Below are 20316 nucleotides of genomic sequence, written 5' to 3' on the forward strand. Positions count from 1 at the left end.
CAGACCAGGTAGCTTCCACACAGCGTTTCATAACCGATGAAAAGATAATGCCGCTCAACTAATTAGGAGTGAGACCTCTGTTGTCAAACTAGAGCCGGTCATAAGCACACTGCCCAGGTATGGGAAACTCTCCACTCTTTCCACTACTTCCCCATCACCAATTGGGAGTTGTGTAGGTGGATTGTCCGATGGTAAAAAATACCCAGGCAGGTGCTTATTTTTGGTGGGACTGATGGTAAGGCCCCACCTCTTAGTGGTAAGCTCTTGGTTCAGCAGCAGCGTCTCCAACTCCTCCTCTGAGTGAGCAGAAATTACCAGATCATCGGCATATATAATATGGTTGAGCAATAGGGAGCCATCCCTTGATCAGCCTCCCATTGTATCTACCAGATGGAAATTCCTCCGGTACAGCTATTGATGAAGGCTTCACGAACTACGTGGTCGAAATAGATGTTAAATAATGCGGGAGCCAGAGGACATCCCTATTGCACCCCAAGGTGTACAGGGAATGGCTCTGACTCCCGGCCACGTAGTTTTACCCGGGGCCCGCTCACCATCATGAAGGTCCTTCATGATCGTGAAAGCACGAAGAACAACCCAGAGCCCAGGCCTACTGATGGTATCATTGGCCTTGACCAGGTTAATACACGACACTATCCACTACCCTATACACTACACTATAAACTACGCTATACACTACACTATACACGACCCTATACACTACACTATACACTACACTATACACTACCCTATACACTACCATATAAACTACACTATACACTACACTATACACTACACTATACACTACCCTATACACTACCATATACACTACATCATACATTACCCTATACACTACCCTATACACTACACTATACACTACACTATACACTACCCTATACACTACACTATACACTACACTATACACTACACTATACACTACACTATACACTACACTATACACACTTTCCCCTTCAACCAAACCGCTGCGCCACCGCTCCTCTCTAATGACAGGCACCCGCGTGTGACGTCACCCCCCGGGGGGTGGGGGGAGGGGGTCGTGTGCGGTTATAAATTCGCCGCGATCTCTTTGGCCGGGCTCAGGGGGGAGGGAGTCACCGAGCTGAGAGGGTGCGCGCGCTGCAGGTGGTGGTTGTGGTGGTTGTAGTGGTGGTGGTTGTTGTTGTTGTGGTGATTGTTGTTGAAGTGGTTAGCGCTACTTAACCCGGCTACCCCGGTTCGATTCCCGCTCAACGCTGGTGACGATTTATCTGACCCGGTCCTGAAGCCTCCCCTAGATCGCCTCTGCCTCAAACGAGTACCGGGTGAGGTGTGTAAACGTCGCCACTGGGGAAGACAAAGGCGGCCGGGCGTGGTTGCTGCCTTCATTGGTGCTGCAAGATAACAGCACTTGCCCCTACAGGCTGTTAACTCTGTACGGGGCGTCTTTGTCTTTGTTGGAGTCGTTCGCCGCGGTCTCTGACCCCCAACCTCAGTCGCTCGGCTCAGGTGACGGCGACCACTCGCAGCGACTTGAACACGCGGTGGTTGTTGTCGTGGTGGTGGTGGTTGTTGATATTGTTGTGGTTGTTGATGTTGTGGTTGTTATTGTGGTTGATATTATTGTTGATATTGTTGTGGTGGTTGTGGTTGATATTGTTGTGGTTGTTGATATTGTTGTGGTGGTGGTTGTTGTGGTGGTTGTTATTGTGGTGGTTGTTGTGGTGGTTGTTGATATTGTTGTGGTGGTGGTTGTTGTGGTTGTTGATATTGTTGTGGTTGTTGTTATTGTGGTTGTTGTTGTGGTTGTTGTTAACCTTCGTTATTAAACACGGTAATAGTAGTAGTAGTCATAATGTAGACCCGCTTTAAACAACGGATGCACGGCGGATGTAGTAACATTGACACTAACCACGTTAGTGCAGTAACATTGCCAGTGACTACATTAGTGTAGTAACATTGCCAGTGACTACGTTAGTGTAGTAACATTGCCCTACGTTAGTGTAGTAACATTGCCACTAACCACGTTAGTGCAGTAACATTGCCAGTAGCTACGTTAGTGTAGTAACATTGCCAGTGACTACGTTAGTGCAGTAACATTGCCCTACGTTAGTGTAGTAACATTGCCACTAACCACGTTAGTGTAGTACCATTGCCAGTGACTACGTTAGTGTAGTAACATTGCCAGTGACTACGTTAGTGTAGTAACATTGCCACTAACCACGTTAGTGCAGTAACATTGCCAGTGACTACGTTAGTGTAGTAACATTGCCAGTGACTACGTTAGTGCAGTAACATTGCCAGTGACTACGTTAGTGCAGTAACATTGCCAGTGACTACGTTAGTGCAGTAACATTGCCAGTGACTACGTTAGTGCAGTAACATTGCCAGTGACTACGTTAGTGTAGTAACATTGCCAGTGACTACGTTAGTGCAGTAACATTGCCAGTGACTACGTTAGTGCAGTAACATTGCCCTACGTTAGTGTAGTAACATTGCCACTAACCACGTTAGTGTAGTAACATTGCCAGTGACTACGTTAGTGTAGTAATATTGCCACTAACCACGTTAGTGTAGTAACATTGCCAGTGACTACGTTAGTGTAGTAACATTGCCACTAACCACGTTATTGTAGTAACATTGCCAGTGACTACGTTAGTGCAGTAACATTGCCAGTAGCTACGTTAGTGTAGTAACATTGCCACTAACCACGTTAGTGTAGTAACATTGCCAGTGACTACGTTAGTGTAGTAACATTGCCAGTGACTACGTTAGTGCAGTAACATTGCCAGTGACTACGTTAGTGCAGTAACATTGCCAGTGACTGCGTTAGTGTAGTAACATTGCCAGTGACTATGTTAGTGTAGTAACATTGCCAGTGACTACGTTAGTGCAGTAACATTGCCAGTGACTACGTTAGTGCAGTAACATTGCCAGTGACTACGTTAGTGTAGTAACATTGCCAGTGACTACGTTAGTGCAGTAACATTGCCAGTGACTACGTTAGTGCAGTAACATTGCCAGTGACTACGTTAGTGCAGTAACATTGCCAGTGACTACGTTAGTGCAGTAACATTGCCAGTGACTACGTTAGTGTAGTAACATTGCCAGTGACTACGTTAGTGTAGTAACATTGCCAGTGACTACGTTAGTGCAGTAACATTGCCAGTGACTACGTTAGTGTAGTAACATTGCCAGTGACTACGTTAGTGCAGTAACATTGCCAGTGACTACGTTAGTGCAGTAACATTGCCAGTGAATACGTTAGTGCAGTAACATTGCCAGTGACTACGTTAGTGTAGTAACATTGCCAGTGACTGTTAGTGTAGTAACATTGCCAGTGACTACGTTAGTGTAGTAACATTGCCACTAACCACGTTAGTGTAGTAACATTGCCAGTGACTACGTTAGTGCAGTAACATTGCCAGTAACTACGTTAGTGCAGTAACATTGCCAGTAACTACGTTAGTGCAGTAACATTGTCAGTGACTACGTTAGTGTAGTAACATTGCCAGTGACTACGTTAGTGCAGTAACATTGCCAGTGACTACGTTAGTGCAGTAACATTGCCAGTGACTACGTTAGTGCAGTAACATTACCAGTGACTACGTTAGTGTAGTAACATTGCCAGTGACTACGTTAGTGCAGTAACATTGCCAGTGACTGCGTTAGTGCAGTAACATTGCCAGTGACTACGTTAGTGTAGTAACATTGCCAGTGACTACGTTAGTGCAGTAACATTGCCAGTGACTGTTAGTGCGGTAACATTGCCAGTGACTGTTAGTGCGGTAACATTGCCAGTGACTACGTTAGTGTAGTAACATTGCCAGTGACTGTTAGTGTAGTAACATTGCCAGTGACTACGTTAGTGTAGTAACATTGCCACTAACCACGTTAGTGTAGTAACATTGCCAGTGACTACGTTAGTGCAGTAACATTGCCAGTGACTACGTTAGTGCAGTAACATTGCCAGTAACTACGTTAGTGCAGTAACATTGCCAGTAACTACGTTAGTGCAGTAACATTGCCAGTGACTACGTTAGTGTAGTAACATTGCCAGTGACTACGTTAGTGCAGTAACATTGCCAGTGACTACATTAGTGCAGTAACATTGCCAGTGACTACGTTAGTGCAGTAACATTACCAGTGACTACGTTAGTGTAGTAACATTGCCAGTGACTACGTTAGTGCAGTAACATTGCCAGTGACTGCGTTAGTGCAGTAACATTGCCAGTGACTACGTTAGTGTAGTAACATTGCCAGTGACTACGTTAGTGCAGTAACATTGCCAGTGACTGTTAGTGCGGTAACATTGCCAGTGACTGTTAGTGCGGTAACATTGCCAGTGACTACGTTAGTGTAGTAACATTTCCAGTGACTACGTTAGTGCAGTAACATTGCCAGTGACTACGTTAGTGTAGTAACATTGCCAGTGACTACGTTAGTGCAGTAACATTACCAGTGACTACGTTAGTGCAGTAACATTACCAGTGACTACGTTAGTGCAGTAACATTGCCAGTGACTACGTTAGTATAGTAACATTGCCACTAACCACGTTAGTGTAGTAACATTGCCAGTGACTATGTTAGTGTAGTAACATTGCCAGTGACTATGTTAGTGTAGTAACATTGCCACTAACCACGTTAGTGTAGTAACATTGCCAGTGACTACGTTAGTGTAGTAACATTGCCAGTGACTATGTTAGTGTAGTAACATTGCCAGTGACTACGTTAGTGCAGTAACATTGCCAGTGACTACGTTAGTGTAGTAACATTGCCAGTGACTCCGTTAGTGTAGTAACATTGCCAGTGACTACGTTAGTGCAGTAACATTGCCAGTAACTACGTTAGTGCAGTAACATTGCCAGTGACTACGTTAGTGCAGTAACATTGCCAGTGACTACGTTAGTGTAGTAACATTGCCAGTGACTACGTTAGTGCAGTAACATTGCCAGTAACTACGTTAGTGCAGTAACATTGCCAGTGACTACGTTAGTGCAGTGACATTGCCAGTGACTATGTTAGTGCAGTAACTTTGCCAGTGACTGTTAGTGCAGTAACATTGCCAGTGACTACGTTAGTGTAGTAACATTGCCAGTGACTACGTTAGTGCAGTAACATTGCCAGTGACTACGTTAGTGTAGTAACATTGCCAGTGACTACGTTAGTGCAGTAACATTACCAGTGACTACGTTACTGCAGTAACATTGCCAGTGACTACGTTAGTGTAGTAACATTGCCACTAACCACGTTAGTGTAGTAACATTGCCAGTGACTACGTTAGTGTAGTAACATTGCCAGTGACTATGTTAGTGTAGTAACATTGCCAGTGACTACGTTAGTGTAGTAACATTGCCAGTGACTACGTTAGTGTAGTAACATTGCCAGTGACTACGTTAGTGCAGTAACATTACCAGTGACTACGTTAGTGCAGTAACATTGCCAGTGACTACGTTAGTGCAGTAACAATGCCAGTCACTACGTTAGTGTAGTAACATTGCCAGTGACTATGTTAGTGTAGTAACATTGCCAGTGACTACGTTAGTGCAGTAACATTGCCAGTGACTACGTTAGTGTAGTAACATTGCCAGTGACTATGTTAGTGCAGTAACATTGCCAGTGACTACGTTAGTGTTGTAACATTGCCACTAACCACGTGAGTGCAGTAACATTGCCAGTGACTACGTTAGTGCAGTAACATTGCCAGTGACTACGTTAGTGCAGTAACATTGCCAGTGACCACGTTAGTGCAGTAACATTGCCAGTGACCACGTTAGTGCAGTAACATTGCCAGTGACTACGTTAGAGTAGTAACATTGCCAGTAACTACGTTAGTGCAGTAACATTGCCAGTGACTACGTTAGTGCAGTAACATTGCCAGTGACTACGTTAGTGCAGTAACATTGCCAGTGACTACGTTAGTGCAGTAACATTGCCACTAACCACGTTAGTGTAGTAACATTGCCAGTAACTACGTTAGTGCAGTAACATTGCCACTAACCACGTTAGTGTAGTAACATTGCCACTAACCACGTTAGTGTAGTAACATTGCCACTAACCACGTTAGTGCAGTAACATTGCCAGTGACTACGTTAGTGCAGTAACATTGCCACTAACCACGTTAGTGCAGTAACATTGCCAGTGACTACGTTAGTGCAGTAACATTGCCCGTAACTCGTATCGAAGCAATAATCGTGATTGTATTACCGTACTGTACTGTATTACTATCGCATTCCTGTGTTATTGGTTTGGAGAGAGGGAGGCCTTTGTGCAGCAGTGGATTAATCATAGTTTGCAATGTGAATAATAAGTGTAACACTCATCAGTTTTGTATGATTCACTTGATTAACAGTGCTTTAGGGGCCGTCCATAAATGACGTCACCCACCTATGGGGGGGAGGGGGTCAGACATTTGTGACGATGTGTGACGAGGGGGGGGGGTTTGAGAAATGTGACGTCACATCAAAATGCGCAAAATAAATAAATAGACAACACGTTCTACTTAATTAAATATACTTTTTATAAATGTTTTATCCTACAACATCAGAGTGCAGCGCCACATTAAATACGCACCACAATGGCAATAGTTTAAAGCGATTTGAAGCATGTTTTAATTTTTTGGGGGGTGGGGGCAGAGCTTTGTGACGTCATATTTGTGGGGGGGGGGGTCTGACTTTTTGTGACGCCGTGTGACGAAGGGGGGGGGGGGGTCAAAAATCGTGCAAAATCGCGTGACGTCATTTATGGACGGCCCCTTAGTGCTCAGTGTTGTATTCGCGCTGTGTGGCTACGGGGGGTTGCTGGTGGAGCGGTGGCGCTGCGTGCTTCACGCCCTGCGCTATCCACCCGAGTTCGATTCCCGACCACTGCGAATTTCAGTGGAGTGACATCTGAAATGGTCCTGCGCCCCGCCCGCCCCACCACGAACCTACACTGACCAGCGTGACGACAGACATATGGTCGTCAACACAAAGACAAGACAAAGATTCCCCGTATGGAATTTAAAACAGACTTTTGGGGCAAGTGCTGTCGGTGAGCTCCTAATAAAGGGCAGGCGCACACCACGCGCGCAAAGCGGCGGGGTGGCCAAACGCCACCGCGCCGTGGCGATGTTTACATGCCCACACCAGGTTCTCGTTGAAGGTTGAGTCGACCTAAGGGAGACCCACGACCGGTTTAAATATTCGCCAGATATTGGTGGTGAGCGGAAACCGAACTCGGCAGTGCCCCCTGACCATTCTACTACCGCGAGAGTAATGGTCAAACAACCCCCGTGATCAGCACAGAGTGGGGAGGTCTTCATCCAGAAGTGTTTTGGCAAAGCGTTATACATTATACATCATAAGTGTGTTTTTTGGGTTGGATCGCGTAAATATAAACATCTCGTTAAACCCGCCAGCACTAGCCAATTGGTAATGTTTGTCACGCTAACAAAACTACCCAATTACACCATTGGAACCTCCTTTGCCAGTAGCAAAATATGATAATTGGTTTTTTACCCCTTTATCTGGCAACAAAACTGACACCTTTTTTACAAGGAGTCATGTTTGCATTGACCACAATACCTGCAGTTGGAATGCAAACAAAAAACAACTCTGATAATGTATGCACTGTCCTTGATATTGATTGGTCCACACCCGAGACGGCTTTCCTTAGAGCCTAGTCTCACATGGTGTTGGACCAGATGACACCAAAAGGCACACAACTCAAAGACAATGCACCGCACCATCAGAGTATTTGTTGCCAGATAAAAGGGTAAAAAACCAATTATCAACTTCCCAATTAGTTACTACTTCAGCACACCTGTGTGTTGGAGAGTACACCCACATCGTTTACGGAGTGTTTCGCTGGTGATTGCAAACAGCTTCATCGGGCGTGTAGCCAGAATTGTGAAGGAGTTCTGTTTCGGTCTTAAACAGAGTTAAGGTGATGTCGTCGCAGTGAGCCTGTCAGGAGCAACGATCAAAGGAGGGTTAATGTCATTTACATTGCAAGGGATCATGCTAATCTGAGAATATGCAGTACCTATTATTGGGTGGGTTATTCACAGTTAACCAACATACAGTGAAATGCTTTTATGTTTAGTTTGTTGTCCCACCCCTTACCTCCAATTTGCATTAACTACACGTTCATATTTACGTGCTCTTACCCAAAATGTTACAGATAACATTGGTCGTGAGTGCCTCCTACGTGTTAAACTGACATTGTAAATGACTCGTTATTGAAGATGTCGCGTCCGTTGCGTTTGCGCAGTGATGGCTGGACATGGACACGGACACGGCCACGGTGGTGGGCACTGCGAGGCGGAGAGCCACGAGGAGGACGCGGAGAGAGGCGTGCAGTACGGACTCTTCCTGAAGATCGACCGTGACCGGCTCGAATGCCTCAACGAGCAGATTGACGGCTCGGGGAAGCAGGTCTTCCGGCCCTGGGATGAGCGCAACGACCGGAGCAGAGTAGGCGATGCTCGGACACAACTCGGCGCTTTTGTTTGTACGACTGTGAAAGCTGCATTGTAACCGTAGTCGCCTGGCTCATGTTTCGTATGAAGAATGTGTGTGTTGAACTTCTTTCGTATACAACCACGCTAATCGGAGGTGATCGTGAGAACTGCATTGCAACGCAGCCTGGCCCATGCTGTGTGTGAAGGCAAAAGCTGTATTACATCCTAGCCGAGCTTATGCTGTGTATGATTAGGAAAATAATGTATATTTGAAAGTAGATATGTTTTGTCAATCCACTGCTGGATGAGGGCCTCCCCACACTGTGTAGGTTGTGGCAGTTATGTTACGATACCTCACGCTCATCCATGTGGGTCGGTGAGGGTGCTAAGACTGCATGGGAGTACAAACTTCACTGCCCTCTGCTTGCCACAACATGACCATGCGGCGCCCGTAACAACTTACTATGCACGGTGGTCACCCATACAAGCACTCTCCAGGCTCTCAACCCTGGTTGGGTTGGATTCTGAGATTTGATGAGAAGGGCCACAATATGTGTGATTTGGTCAAAGGAAAGAGTACATTATTTTCAGTTATAGATATTTTGTGTTTTGTTCGCCATACAATACTGTTTGTCATACTACCAAAAGGAAATTGTGACGCAATGGTAATCACTGCAGTTATCAAGTAATAACAACACGTCATTTTTATTTCACTTTAGTTTGTTGAAAGTGATGCGGATGAGGAGCTGCTATTCAACATCCCGTAAGTAAGGAGGTCTGTTTCGATTACATTCACCTCCATTTTGGTTTGTTATCCAGCCCCCCACCCCCACCCCTCTAAATGACATTCTAACTTTGCTCTCTGCACTGAGCCATGAGATGAAGACATTTCAAGCTGGAAAATACTTACGTTCATGCCAAGTATATGCAAATAACGCTCCTGTTCTGCTTGGGCTAATGTGGTGAACACCACTATCCTGTACAAAGGAGACGCAACACTTGCAAACTATAAAAATCGGATGGTAAAACCTGAATACAAATTACGACCCTGAAACGTAATAATTTATCCAATCGCTCCATTAATTGCTGACATGGTTTTAGCCCGCCCCGAGCCAGCCATCCAATTCCTTCACCCGTCTCCCTTAGACCCCCTCCCCCCCCTTGTCTTGTGTTGATTTACCATCAGTGTTGTACACTCCACCGACTTTACCATACCGCACTCCGCCCATCTGTTGCTGCTGCTGCTGCTGCCGCCCAGGTTCACCGGGAATGTGAAGCTGAAGGGAATTGTGCTGATCGGGGGAGAAGATGAGTCTCACCCTGCGGAGATGAGACTGTAAGGCACTTGGCATGCGCATCGCGTTTCCTTAGCTGCAGTGCCTGGGTATAAAGGCAGGTAAAGGTGCAGCCCTGCAATTGCTTGCTCATACCACTGCTGGCGGAAGGGGCCTCCCGCTATAGGGGGCTCTAGAGAACCCATATACAGGGACTCCACTACTTACGAAGGTTTAACTTATTAACTTTCAGAGATACGAGCAAAACTGTCCCTATGTCCATTTGCCTGTTGGGACCGAGAGCCATAAGTTCAAAACGCCGCACAATAGATGATGGTGGTGGTGGCATCTACATCTGCAGAACATGACGAACCAGTTGCATCTACAGGAGATTATACAACTTTTAAAGTAATTTCCCTTGTATGAGTAGATGCCATACAACATGTCTGGAATCGACAGGATGAACAAATCGATTTGCGAACAGACCTGGAACCCAACTCGTTCGTAAGTGGAGGAGTTCCTGTATTATTATTTTACCTGTTTGACGCTGGCCATACTTTATAGAATAGGTGGCAGCATCCACACTTTACCCCATCAAATGCAACCTTTCGAGCGACTTAATTGTGATTCGTGTTACCCATTTATACGGCTGGGTGGACAGAGGCAGGGGGAGGGTTATTAGAAACTTGATAAACTTGATAATTTTTTCAACTGCTACGCCGGGAGGTCGAAATGGCGATCTCTGGATTGCAAGTTCATTGTGGCCACCTATCCACATCGGCAGTTTCTGCGGGTAATGCAGAAATATCTAATGGGACCTCCTTTGCCAGTACCAAAATATGAGAATAGGTTTTCCCCTTTTTTCTGGCAACAAAACAGTTGTTAAGATATTCTTTGGGTCTTTTGGTCAAGCCTTTTGGCGTCCTCTGGTCTAACACCATTTGAGACTAGGCGCCTTTTGGCGTCCTTTGGCCTAACACCCTTTGAGACTAGGCTGGAAAGAAAGCTGTCTCTGGTGTGGACCAATCGGTTTCAAAGACAATGCATTTCTTATCAGAGTGTTTTTTGTTTGCTGACCATAAGCATTGTGGTTAATGCAGACATGATTCCTTGTAAAAGGCTTCAGTTTGGTGTTTTAACATCTTAACACCTGTTTTGTTGCCAGAAAAAAGGGGGAAACCTATTCTCATAATGCAGAAATGTGTTTTTTTGCCTCTCGTCTCTTCAGGGCATTCCAAGGATAGGTGACGTGAGGGAGCCACGATAATTTTGTAGTCTGTGGGTAGCCCCGTACTATGGACACGGTGACTCTTCATACTCGTGGTAGCGGAGTGGTTGGGAAAGTGCTGCCCCCTACTGGACCGTGCGTAACTTGAAGGGATCTCAAAGGTAGCTTTGCGGTATCCTCTCCCATGGGCTGTCATCGAACACTGCTGTGCGAGAGATGTGAACAGATACTTTGTCTCATGACACGACACCGGTTTAACATTCGGGATCAAATTGTGGGGGTAACACATTCAGGGGTGCCGTTGTAGCGAGATGTTAACTACCTCGCCTGGTATACAGGCGGTCGTGGGTTCGATGCTGACCCTAAAGCCTGTGTATTTGGAGTTTGCATATTCTCCCTGTGATTGTGTTGATTTTTATCTGGGTCCTCCAATTTTTCCTCCACATGTAGAAACATGCTTTTAGAGTATTTGGCTGCTATACAATTCCACGATAAGCCATTGTGTTGAGCTATCATATGTGGCCAGGTCGTTTCTGAAAGAGTTATATATCTCAGCGGGCCTTGCCTGGTAAATACAAATTATTTAGTTTTACGATCAGATGGAAAGATTACTGAAGATGACTTTTGGGAGTTTGTTAAGCACAACACATGTCACAGATGCCGCACAGATGAGGGGGCCTCGCTTGTGACCTGGCAGTGTGTGTGTGTGTGTGCGCGGCGCGCGTACCCCACAGTTTCAAGAACCTGCCACACATGTCGTTTGATGATACGACACGGGAACCCGACCAGGTGTTCGGCCTCCAGCATGACGACACGGGGCTGCTGGAGTACCCCACCAAGTAAGGGGCTGTGCACCTTTCACGAGCTCCGCCAGAGTGCGGTCCGCCGTTGACAAGCTAAAAAAATGAGGTTTATTTTGTTTAACCGGGTGAGAACCAGTAGGGGGAGATGTTTGCTTTGTACGATTCCGATTTTCGAATTGGGCATTATATGGGCCCTGACGCTGGCACACGATGGCCTACTCTTATCCACAGTGATATCCACAGTGAAGCAGACAGCATGTAATATTGTTCTTACCGTTGCAGTAACCTCTGCAACATGCAGGTATGCATGTTGAACTTCTTTCGCACCGTACGTAGCCAACCGTGCTAATCGGAGTGTGGTAAACGCGCTACTTCTGGGACATGTCCTGCGGTAAAATCGGCATCGTGTTTTGTGCTTGCGCACGCAAAGCCCATGCTGCCATTCATGATTGTGTACAAATGTACAGCTGTCTTGTACATCCACTGCTGGATAAGGGTCTCCCCACTCGGTGTGGGTCGTGAGAGTTTTTTCACCATTAGTCGGGGAGCATAGACGTGGGAACAGTGCAAAACTACAATGAATGTTGCAGTACCGCCCGCAACGTAGCCCTATTAATCGCACACTGTTATGTATGGGGGTCACCCTATTCGTCTCTATGCAGGCTCCATTCTGCTTAACGTAGGAGATGCGACGAGTTTTGGCGCAATCCAGGTGGTTTGGTCATAGGGAATCGCAAATACGGCCGAATTAAATTGTTGGCGGGGAAACGGTTTCTGCCAGAGTTTAATAAAAGAACGTCAGAAATTCCAACGTCAAAACTGGAACCTTCTGAGAAGCTGCGTTACATGTGCCTTTTATAGTTTGGTCAGCAGGGGGCGCTAATAACCAATCATCATGTATCCAAACTGTTAAGAGGTCCGAGAAATACGCAGTCGAGTTTAGGATTTCAGCTTTCTACTGAATTTGCAGCACTGGCTCTTCAGAACACATTCCTGCGGAGGGAGCTGGTAGGAACGTTGGGTTGCTCGGTCAATGGCCAGGGTCAATGGCCGCGTGGTGTATTCCACAAATATTCCCGACACTGAGGGTGGGCACAAGCCGGCGTGAGTAGGTTAAACGTTGAGTTTTATAAGGGCACCACGGGGTGAGCAGCCCCTCCCCACCCAGCCCCACCCCTCCCACCCCCCCACCCAGCCCCTCCCCACCCTCGACACCCAGACCCTCCCCACCCAGCCCCACCCAGCCCCTCCCCAACCTCCCCTCCCCACCCAGCCCCTCCCTGCACGACGGACGGACACAATAATCCCCTGTGGGCTGGTATAACCAGGAGATTCCTACCAGTATAACATGTGAATTAGGCCACTTTTCTGCTGCATACAGTTGTAACCAACCCGTGCCCATAACAGAGCACATCACCCCAATACCTCGATTCATCCACCGGCTCCCAATGCAGTCCCAGATGAACTACAGTCCGACATTACCCTCATCATCTTCACGATTCAGCATGGATTCACCCCCCCACCCCGCCTGCCTTTTCCCACTTCTTGTTCCCTGAGCGCTCTGCTCCAGCAATCGTGGTGGCTTCGTCGAAGGCCCCAGTTAACCGAGGCGTTGTGGGTGTCGCTCTTTCCTTTGTTGTCCCTGTAGTTTGAAATTCTCTCGCACCAGCCTCAGACTTCCTGTTTAAGTTTAGAGCAAAAACTTTTCTCTGCCTATGAGTGATCAAGTATGTTTTTTTTTCTTTAGCAAAAAAAAATGATACCTCCGTTCTCCCAATCCTAAACCTGTCCCACTGTTTTCATTCGGTTTCTCGACGCGGTTACAGTTAGACACTGTCTTAACCTGAAATGTAACGCAGTAAGTCCCCGATGTTGCACCTGTTTACATCGTCTCTCAATCGCATTGCCAATTAATTGGGGAACGTAATTCGATTTGAAAAGGCATTGATTCACTAAAACGTTGTTTTGAAGAAAATTAAAAGAAATAAAAGCAATACCAGGTGGTCCCCGCTTTTATGACACAATGGGTTCCTGGAAACTCGTCATAAATCGGATCATCGTAAATCGGACCCTCTTTTCCCATAAACAGTAGGAACAGTATAAGCATCAGGCGTATTGATCAGGGTTTAGTGAGTACAAATCCACAAGAAACACTTGAGAATAATAAAAGCTCCACGCCAAGTCTCACCAGACTTATACTCTGTCCAAATGCGTTCAGAGTTGTCGGAAGATGCGTCGTAAACTAAGTGTTTGCAAAGTGAATCGATCCATGGTGCTGTTATGTAAACGTCGTAAATGTGGAGCATCGTGAATCGGACCATGATAAACCGAAAACCGCCTGTAGTCTGGGCAGTATACAAAAGCCTCTGTTTACATCGCCATACAGGATTCACTACTACCCTCTACACCGTAGAACCCCTCTTAACGGCGGTAATTGGTTCCATGACACCTTGTTGTTAAGTGATTTGCTCGGTACGCAATTATAGGAAATACACCCAAAAAAGTACTTTATAATATTTAAACAATGGATGTTAATACAGAAAGATACTAAAAATATTATAAACGCATAATAATGCTTAATGCATTAATTAATGTTTACTGTACCTACAACAGCCCGTCGTTAACAGGGAAATTGTCGGGAAGTGAAAACATTGGGCTCTATGGAGGCACTAAACTACACTATACACTCCACTACTACACACTCCACTATTATATGCTACTATACACTACACATTGGGCTCTATTGAGGCCCGTCGTTAAGAGGTGTTCTACTATAGATGCAATCTCCACTATTATCTTTGGTGAGTACTCGGAGGCAATTTATATAAATATTTATTTAAACTTGCTACATTACACATTTTGTTATCTTTGTAGTTTTTTACGTAATATTTCTCATGCGAGTTTTTACCCCAAAAAAAATCGCCCCCAGGAAAGTATCCTAACTTTATATAATTAAGTAAAGGGTATAGAAGCTCTTAATTTGCGTTGTTTCACCTACCGTTGCGTTTTCCGGGGACGCATCACCAGCGTAAATAGATGACTCGCCATATTGTTTTGTCATGTGTGTATTGTCCACATTGGTTTTAACATTAGTTTGACAGGCATCAAGTTTATTGATATTGAGACATGGTAACGGCTTGTGGTGTTACAGCAGCCTATTTGTGAATGATATATTTCTACCATATAGCACATGTAATTGGTGTATGGTCGTATCTGACAGGTGAGCCTGTATGTCAGTGCTAGGCATGTTAACGATTTATCCATCAGCCCACAATATATTGAATGACTGTGGTTTAATTCAAGAATACATGTTTTTTGGTTGCATTATTCCATGCGTGTACTGTTAGCATCGTGGGTAGCGGTAGTGTAGTGTTTAGCTCGTTGCGCTATGAACATGGCGACCCGAGTTCGATTCCCGCTCACAGCCAACACTGGTGACGATTATCTGAACCGATCCTGGGCCTCTCCTAGGTCGACTCGGCCTTAAATTAGTGCCTGGTGCGGTGTGTAAACATCGCCACTGGGGAGACAAAGGCGGTCGGGCGTGGTGCTGGCCACCCACCCCCTCGTGTACCGTTCCGGCCTTCATAAGTGATCGCTAACAGCACTTGCGCCTACAGTCTGTTACATGCTATACAGAGGAACTTTGTGTGTGTTAGTCGATATGTGTGTTTGTGTAGTCATGTGTGTGTGCGCGAGTCAGTGTGAGTTGATGTGTATTTGTGTGTAGGTCGATGAGTGTGCGAGTCTGTGTGTGCGTCAGTCGATGTGTGTGTCTCTTTCGCCCGGGCAACGCCAGGTACTTCCCGCTAGTAGGCAATAAACCAGTAATGTTAATACAGTTATGAGTGAATGTTGAGCTTCTTTTCTACCTTACTTAGCCAACTGCGCTAATCAGATGTGCGGGGGAAGGACAACAATGAGTGAGTACTGCTGCTGATGTGCAGAAGCGTTTCGCCTGATGTTTCCCTTCACTCCTGCTCTCCCCGCCGCCAAATCACACCCCCCCCCCCCCCCCCCCCCCCCGCTGCTGCGTGTCAGGATCGCGCGCTTCTCCAGCGTCTACCACCTCTCCATACACATCTCCCGCAACTTCGGTGCGGAAGCCACGCGGATCTACTACATCGGGTTGCGGGGAGAGTGGATGCAGGTTTGTGTTCGCTACTTCGCTCGCAATGTTGTTGAGGAACAATTTGTCGGGTACGCCGCTCACTTCATCGAGCTGGCCTCTCAACAATTGTCACAACCAGCTCGATGTACGTAATTAATATAGCATGATGGTGTACGCACGTACGTACCTCCGATTTGCACGGTTGGCTGCGTATGATGCAAAAGAGGTTCAACGTATCTGGATTGTTGGCTTCTAATCTGACACGTTTTTGTTCCCATCAGGCTCACCAGCACAAGGTGACCCTGTGCACATACGAGGCCTCGGCCAACCCAGCCGACCACAAGGTCGACCTCTTCTCCCCTCAGACCCACTACATTTCCTGAAGGCCTGTGGGCCCGCTACGCATTTGCTACGGACATCCTCTGAGCGGCAGTAAACTACGCGACCCCCCCCCCCCCTTAATTTGTTATGATTCACGTTCCCAGTGATGACATTCCTGCCGCGGTGTCACCGTCGTCGCTGGGAAACGATGTGGCTCCGCTTCAGACGGTCATTGCCGGTAATGCCATGCGCTGTGTTTGTTTTGGATTGGCGCGGTTCGTGCGGATTGTGACCATCTCAGACAGAGTTCTGCCAGTTACACGTCGAGTGTGTATTGTGTTATAGCAGCCTTGCTGGAAGTGTTGATTTAAGGTTTAAGTTATTAATCAAGTTCTAGTAAAAAAATATATATATTTTGCGGTAGATCCCCTTCCCCATTAACCGCACTACTTCCGGGAACTTGCACAGATGGGCATTTTTTAGCGATTTTCTTCACGGATATAAGATTGGCCATAGAGGATGAAAGCGGGGCAGGAAGTGAGAGAGGGGTTGCCCGTGATGGATATGTATGAATGGTTTGATACGGTGAAAAATAAATGTACTACTGGGTTTGCGCAGTTTGTGATCGGGTTGTGCGCGGGGTTGGTCATATGCGTTTCAGTGCACGCGCGGTTGTATGCATGTACGGTTGACAGCCTGAATGGTGGAATGCATTTACGTACGATTGACTGCAACAACGCTTGTGTGGTGGGATGTGTGTGCGTGTGTGTGGTTTATCATGCGTGGTTGACTGAAGCACAGGTGATTGACAATCTACCGTCAAGTTATTTTTCATCCATTCATTCATATTCAGATTTGAGTAAATTTCTACATTTTTGGTAATCTTTCCTTCAATAGTTTTAACTAAGACCGACGTCTTTTTCACAAAGTACTACCAATACGTTTTTGCTCATTTGTGCAAAAAAAAACCCACTCTCTAAAGATTATGGCTAAGACTAGCAGATATGTGACAGTGTTGACCAAATATGCTGTTTAACATCTTGACATTTTTTTCTTTAATATTATTTATCTACTGAACATGGCATCTTGATTTTCAGGCGATAAAGCAAATTATCGTTGAGGTTTGTCTAAAAACGGCTTGGATCAAGTTGCCCAAGGCAAAGCAGAGTTAATATGTTGAAGGAAGGATAGCCCAAAACACATCTCTTGGACCTACACAAAAAAACAGGTTGCGCCAGGCTGTCCAACATGAGATGGAAGTCTTGTTAATGAGAAGCGAGGAACCATGCTCGTTGATTTCTGGAATGCTCTCCAACATATGATTGTCCTCAGGAGTATTTACTTTCACACCGACTCGCGTGGTGTGAGACGACATTTCTGTGAGATGACGTAGTGGGTAGTTGAGGTCTGTGTGTGACATCGTCGCCTCGCCTGTTCAGCGCTGGATTTTTAACGCCAAATTTATTGCAACCCTTTTGATCAATTTGCTCGTTTTTTTTTTCTGGAAAAGTTTGTAATGGCAATGCAACTTTAGTATAGAATGCTATTTATATTGGATCCTGTTTAGGACAATTATTGCGAACCCCTCTGCAAAAAAACACAAAAACCCTTCTCCTGTGACAGACACAGATGGAGGCAATGCTTTTACGCTTTTGAGCTTTGCAAAGCATCACACATTTCAAAGTGAACCGTAAACTATCCCCCATTAATGTCGCCGTACTTTTTATACGGCGTCACGATTGACATCACTTTGGGCACACCTCCAAAGTCGACTTAAAGTCTTCGTTTCTCAACTTCATGTTGGACAGCCCGGAGCACACAGCGGAGGTGTTTCTCCAGAGAACAAGGAGCCATTTCATGTTTTGTGTTATTCTTTAAGCCCGACGTGAAGGTGGCGCACTCCTGTCCTAAAATGTTTACTGCGCTTAAAAGTGCCGCATTCATTGTCTTGCACAGCTACGTCAAAAGGCTCAAAATACAAAATACTTCTCCAATATTCCACCTGTTCCTGCATTTTTCTCTGCCACTTATGGCAATAAGCTTGAGGGTACTTGTTTTAGCGAGTTGGTTGTTGACCCTTTGTGAGTCTCTGGCTGCTTGGAAGGAAACCTAGTTTTTGAAAACCTGGCTTGTTATTTGAATTTTGGATGCAGCAAAAAGTCCCCTGCAGTCTGCTGACTGCGTGTGCGTTTCCTGCTGACGTTTTGGTTGGAGTCAACAGCCACCAGGCCAGTGACACTGTGACTTAGAGTGCCTGACTCAAGCAAAAGGTTGTGAGCGTTTAAAATCCCCGCCGGGGTGCGGTGTGCAAAATCAGCATTGCATTCGTCTGGGGGTTAACAATGAGTACTGCTTTTTTGTTGAAAAGTTAAGTAGGTCAACCCATGGTTCAACTGTCCCCCACCAAAGTAACGTGGAATTTGCAGCATTGGCTTGGAATTGTAAATGAAGATGGGCACTGCCCCCCTCCCTTACTCGTTTGAGTCGGGTGACGCTTCGGCCTTGTTCAGTCGGTGGTGATTCGAATAGCACGTGCAATGTCACGTTACTTGAGGTGTGTACTGATGTGATACAATGTTACGACTTGAGCAAAATTGGCCAATGCATTCCGCTCAAGGCACTTAGAAGACGGAGTAATCAATTTAACTCGTATTACGTCACAGGACAACTTGGCAAGGCCTTCATCCATCCAGCATCGTATTGATCATTGCCTAAGGTGATTATTGGATAGGTCACTGCAAAGGGCCTGTGTTCATGTTTTCTTAAGCACAGATATTTTAAACCTGCTGCTGTAACAACCAAACCGACCAAGGTGGATTAATTTCTTTAAAGTTTATGTCACCAGACAAGTCGTGAACAATGGAAAAAAATGTAATCTCGACAATGAGTTTTTTTTTATTTCTACAATGTGTGACGTTTGTTTGTTCTCTTATAGCAAAAGGCTCCTGTTTACATGATCACACGGCGGTATGATTGGGGATGTCGTAGCCTTACATGCGTGGAAGCCTTAAGCGCTGCTGCCAAACTTGTTTGCACTGTTTATACGTAAACATGCGTGACTGTGTGCTTGCAAAGCCATGAATTTATACACGATTACACGTGGGTGTTTGCAAACTTCCTCCGGACTGTGCTTTTCTCTCCACAGATGTGTATTATTAATGATTTGTAAGAGGGAGAAACGCCGTGGAATAAATGTGCTCTGCAGAAATGACCCATACATTTACTCAAATTATTTGGTGCGGCTGCGTTGGTCGTGGTCCACAAGCACACATAACATCTCGCCGTAGTGGCGAGATCTTAACTCCCTCGCCTGGTATACAGGAGGTTGTGGGGTCAATCCCGACCCTGACACCTGTACATTTGGAGTTTGCACGTCTCTCCCTGAGATCGCGTGGATTTTTCTCAGGGTCCTTCGTTTTTTTTTCCCCCCTCCACATTTAGAATCATGCGTTTAGAATATTTGGCTGAGATAAATTTCCACATGATAAGCCACTTCGGTGAGCAATCATTTGTGGCCAGGTCGCTCCTGAACAAGTAAACCCGTAAAAACAAAGTTTTTCACTATAAATCCTTTATATGCGTGGCGGCTAGAGTCCTCTCGTCCTCTGGCTTGAGATGACTGCCACCTATGGGTCAGATGATTGTCTGCCACCATTAAGCAATTGGTAATTAAATATTTAATTTGTTTTCCCTAAACAGTGTAAAATTTTGGATTTTTTTTTCACAAAAATTAATTGTCACACACAACGAGTCTGTGTGGAAAATGTCAGCTCGATTGGATCACGGGAAGTGGGTTAAAAAACGAGCGAAAGATTTGCACGGTCCTAAGCAAGCAAGCGAACTTAATATAAAGGATTTAAAAATATATTCGCCTGTGGAGGACGCGGGGATCGATCCCGCGACCTTTGGCATGGGAAGCGAGGGCGCTACCAACTGCGCTACTCCGCCACGGCCTGTGGAGGGGTTACGCTCTGGGCTCTTACACTCTGACGTTCAGCCAAAGCCATGAATGCGTTCTATTTGAATATATGTAAAATACATTTTTTTTTGCCTAAAAAGTGTAAAATTTTGGGAATTTTTTTCACGAACAATAATTGTCTGGCACAACGAGTCTGTGTGGAAAATGTCAGCTCGATTGG

General features: G+C 45.7%; 1 protein-coding gene across 6 annotated transcripts; it reads left to right on the forward strand.

The window, feature by feature from the left end:
- The first annotated feature begins 1094 nt into the window (after positions 1–1094).
- On the forward strand, positions 1095–19388 carry PITHD1 (PITH domain containing 1). 6 transcript variants are annotated; one of them, XM_061551302.1, is made up of 7 exons: positions 1095–1128; positions 8251–8453; positions 9160–9203; positions 9699–9776; positions 11677–11781; positions 15787–15895; positions 16138–19388. In XM_061551302.1, the coding sequence occupies exons 2-7, from the start codon at positions 8253–8255 to the stop codon at positions 16237–16239; spliced, it is 639 nt and encodes a 212-aa protein (XP_061407286.1). In that variant the 5' UTR covers positions 1095–1128; positions 8251–8252; the 3' UTR covers positions 16240–19388. The 6 variants fall into 6 exon arrangements, with proteins under 6 accessions (XP_061407286.1, XP_061407283.1, XP_061407285.1 ...); XM_061551299.1 differs by having other exon boundaries at positions 1098–1143; XM_061551301.1 differs by lacking the exon at positions 1095–1128 and adding an exon at positions 1194–1327.
- Positions 19389–20316: the final 928 nt, after the last annotated feature.

This window comes from Lethenteron reissneri, chromosome 14 (genome assembly GCF_015708825.2).
Source record: "Lethenteron reissneri isolate LAM-NWPU_2019-01 chromosome 14, ASM1570882v1, whole genome shotgun sequence".
NCBI lineage: Eukaryota > Metazoa > Chordata > Hyperoartia > Petromyzontiformes > Petromyzontidae > Lethenteron > Lethenteron reissneri.

Coding starts and splice junctions, on each gene's coding strand:
- PITHD1 (XM_061551298.1), top strand. CDS start 6,954: ATGGTCGTCAACACAAAGACAAGACAAAGATTCCCCGTATGGAATTTA. Junction 7,030..8,250: donor TTTTGGGGCAAGTGCTGTCG/GTGAGCTCCTAA, acceptor GCGTTTGCGCAG/TGATGGCTGGACATGGACAC. Junction 11,782..15,786: donor CTGCTGGAGTACCCCACCAA/GTAAGGGGCTGT, acceptor GCTGCGTGTCAG/GATCGCGCGCTTCTCCAGCG.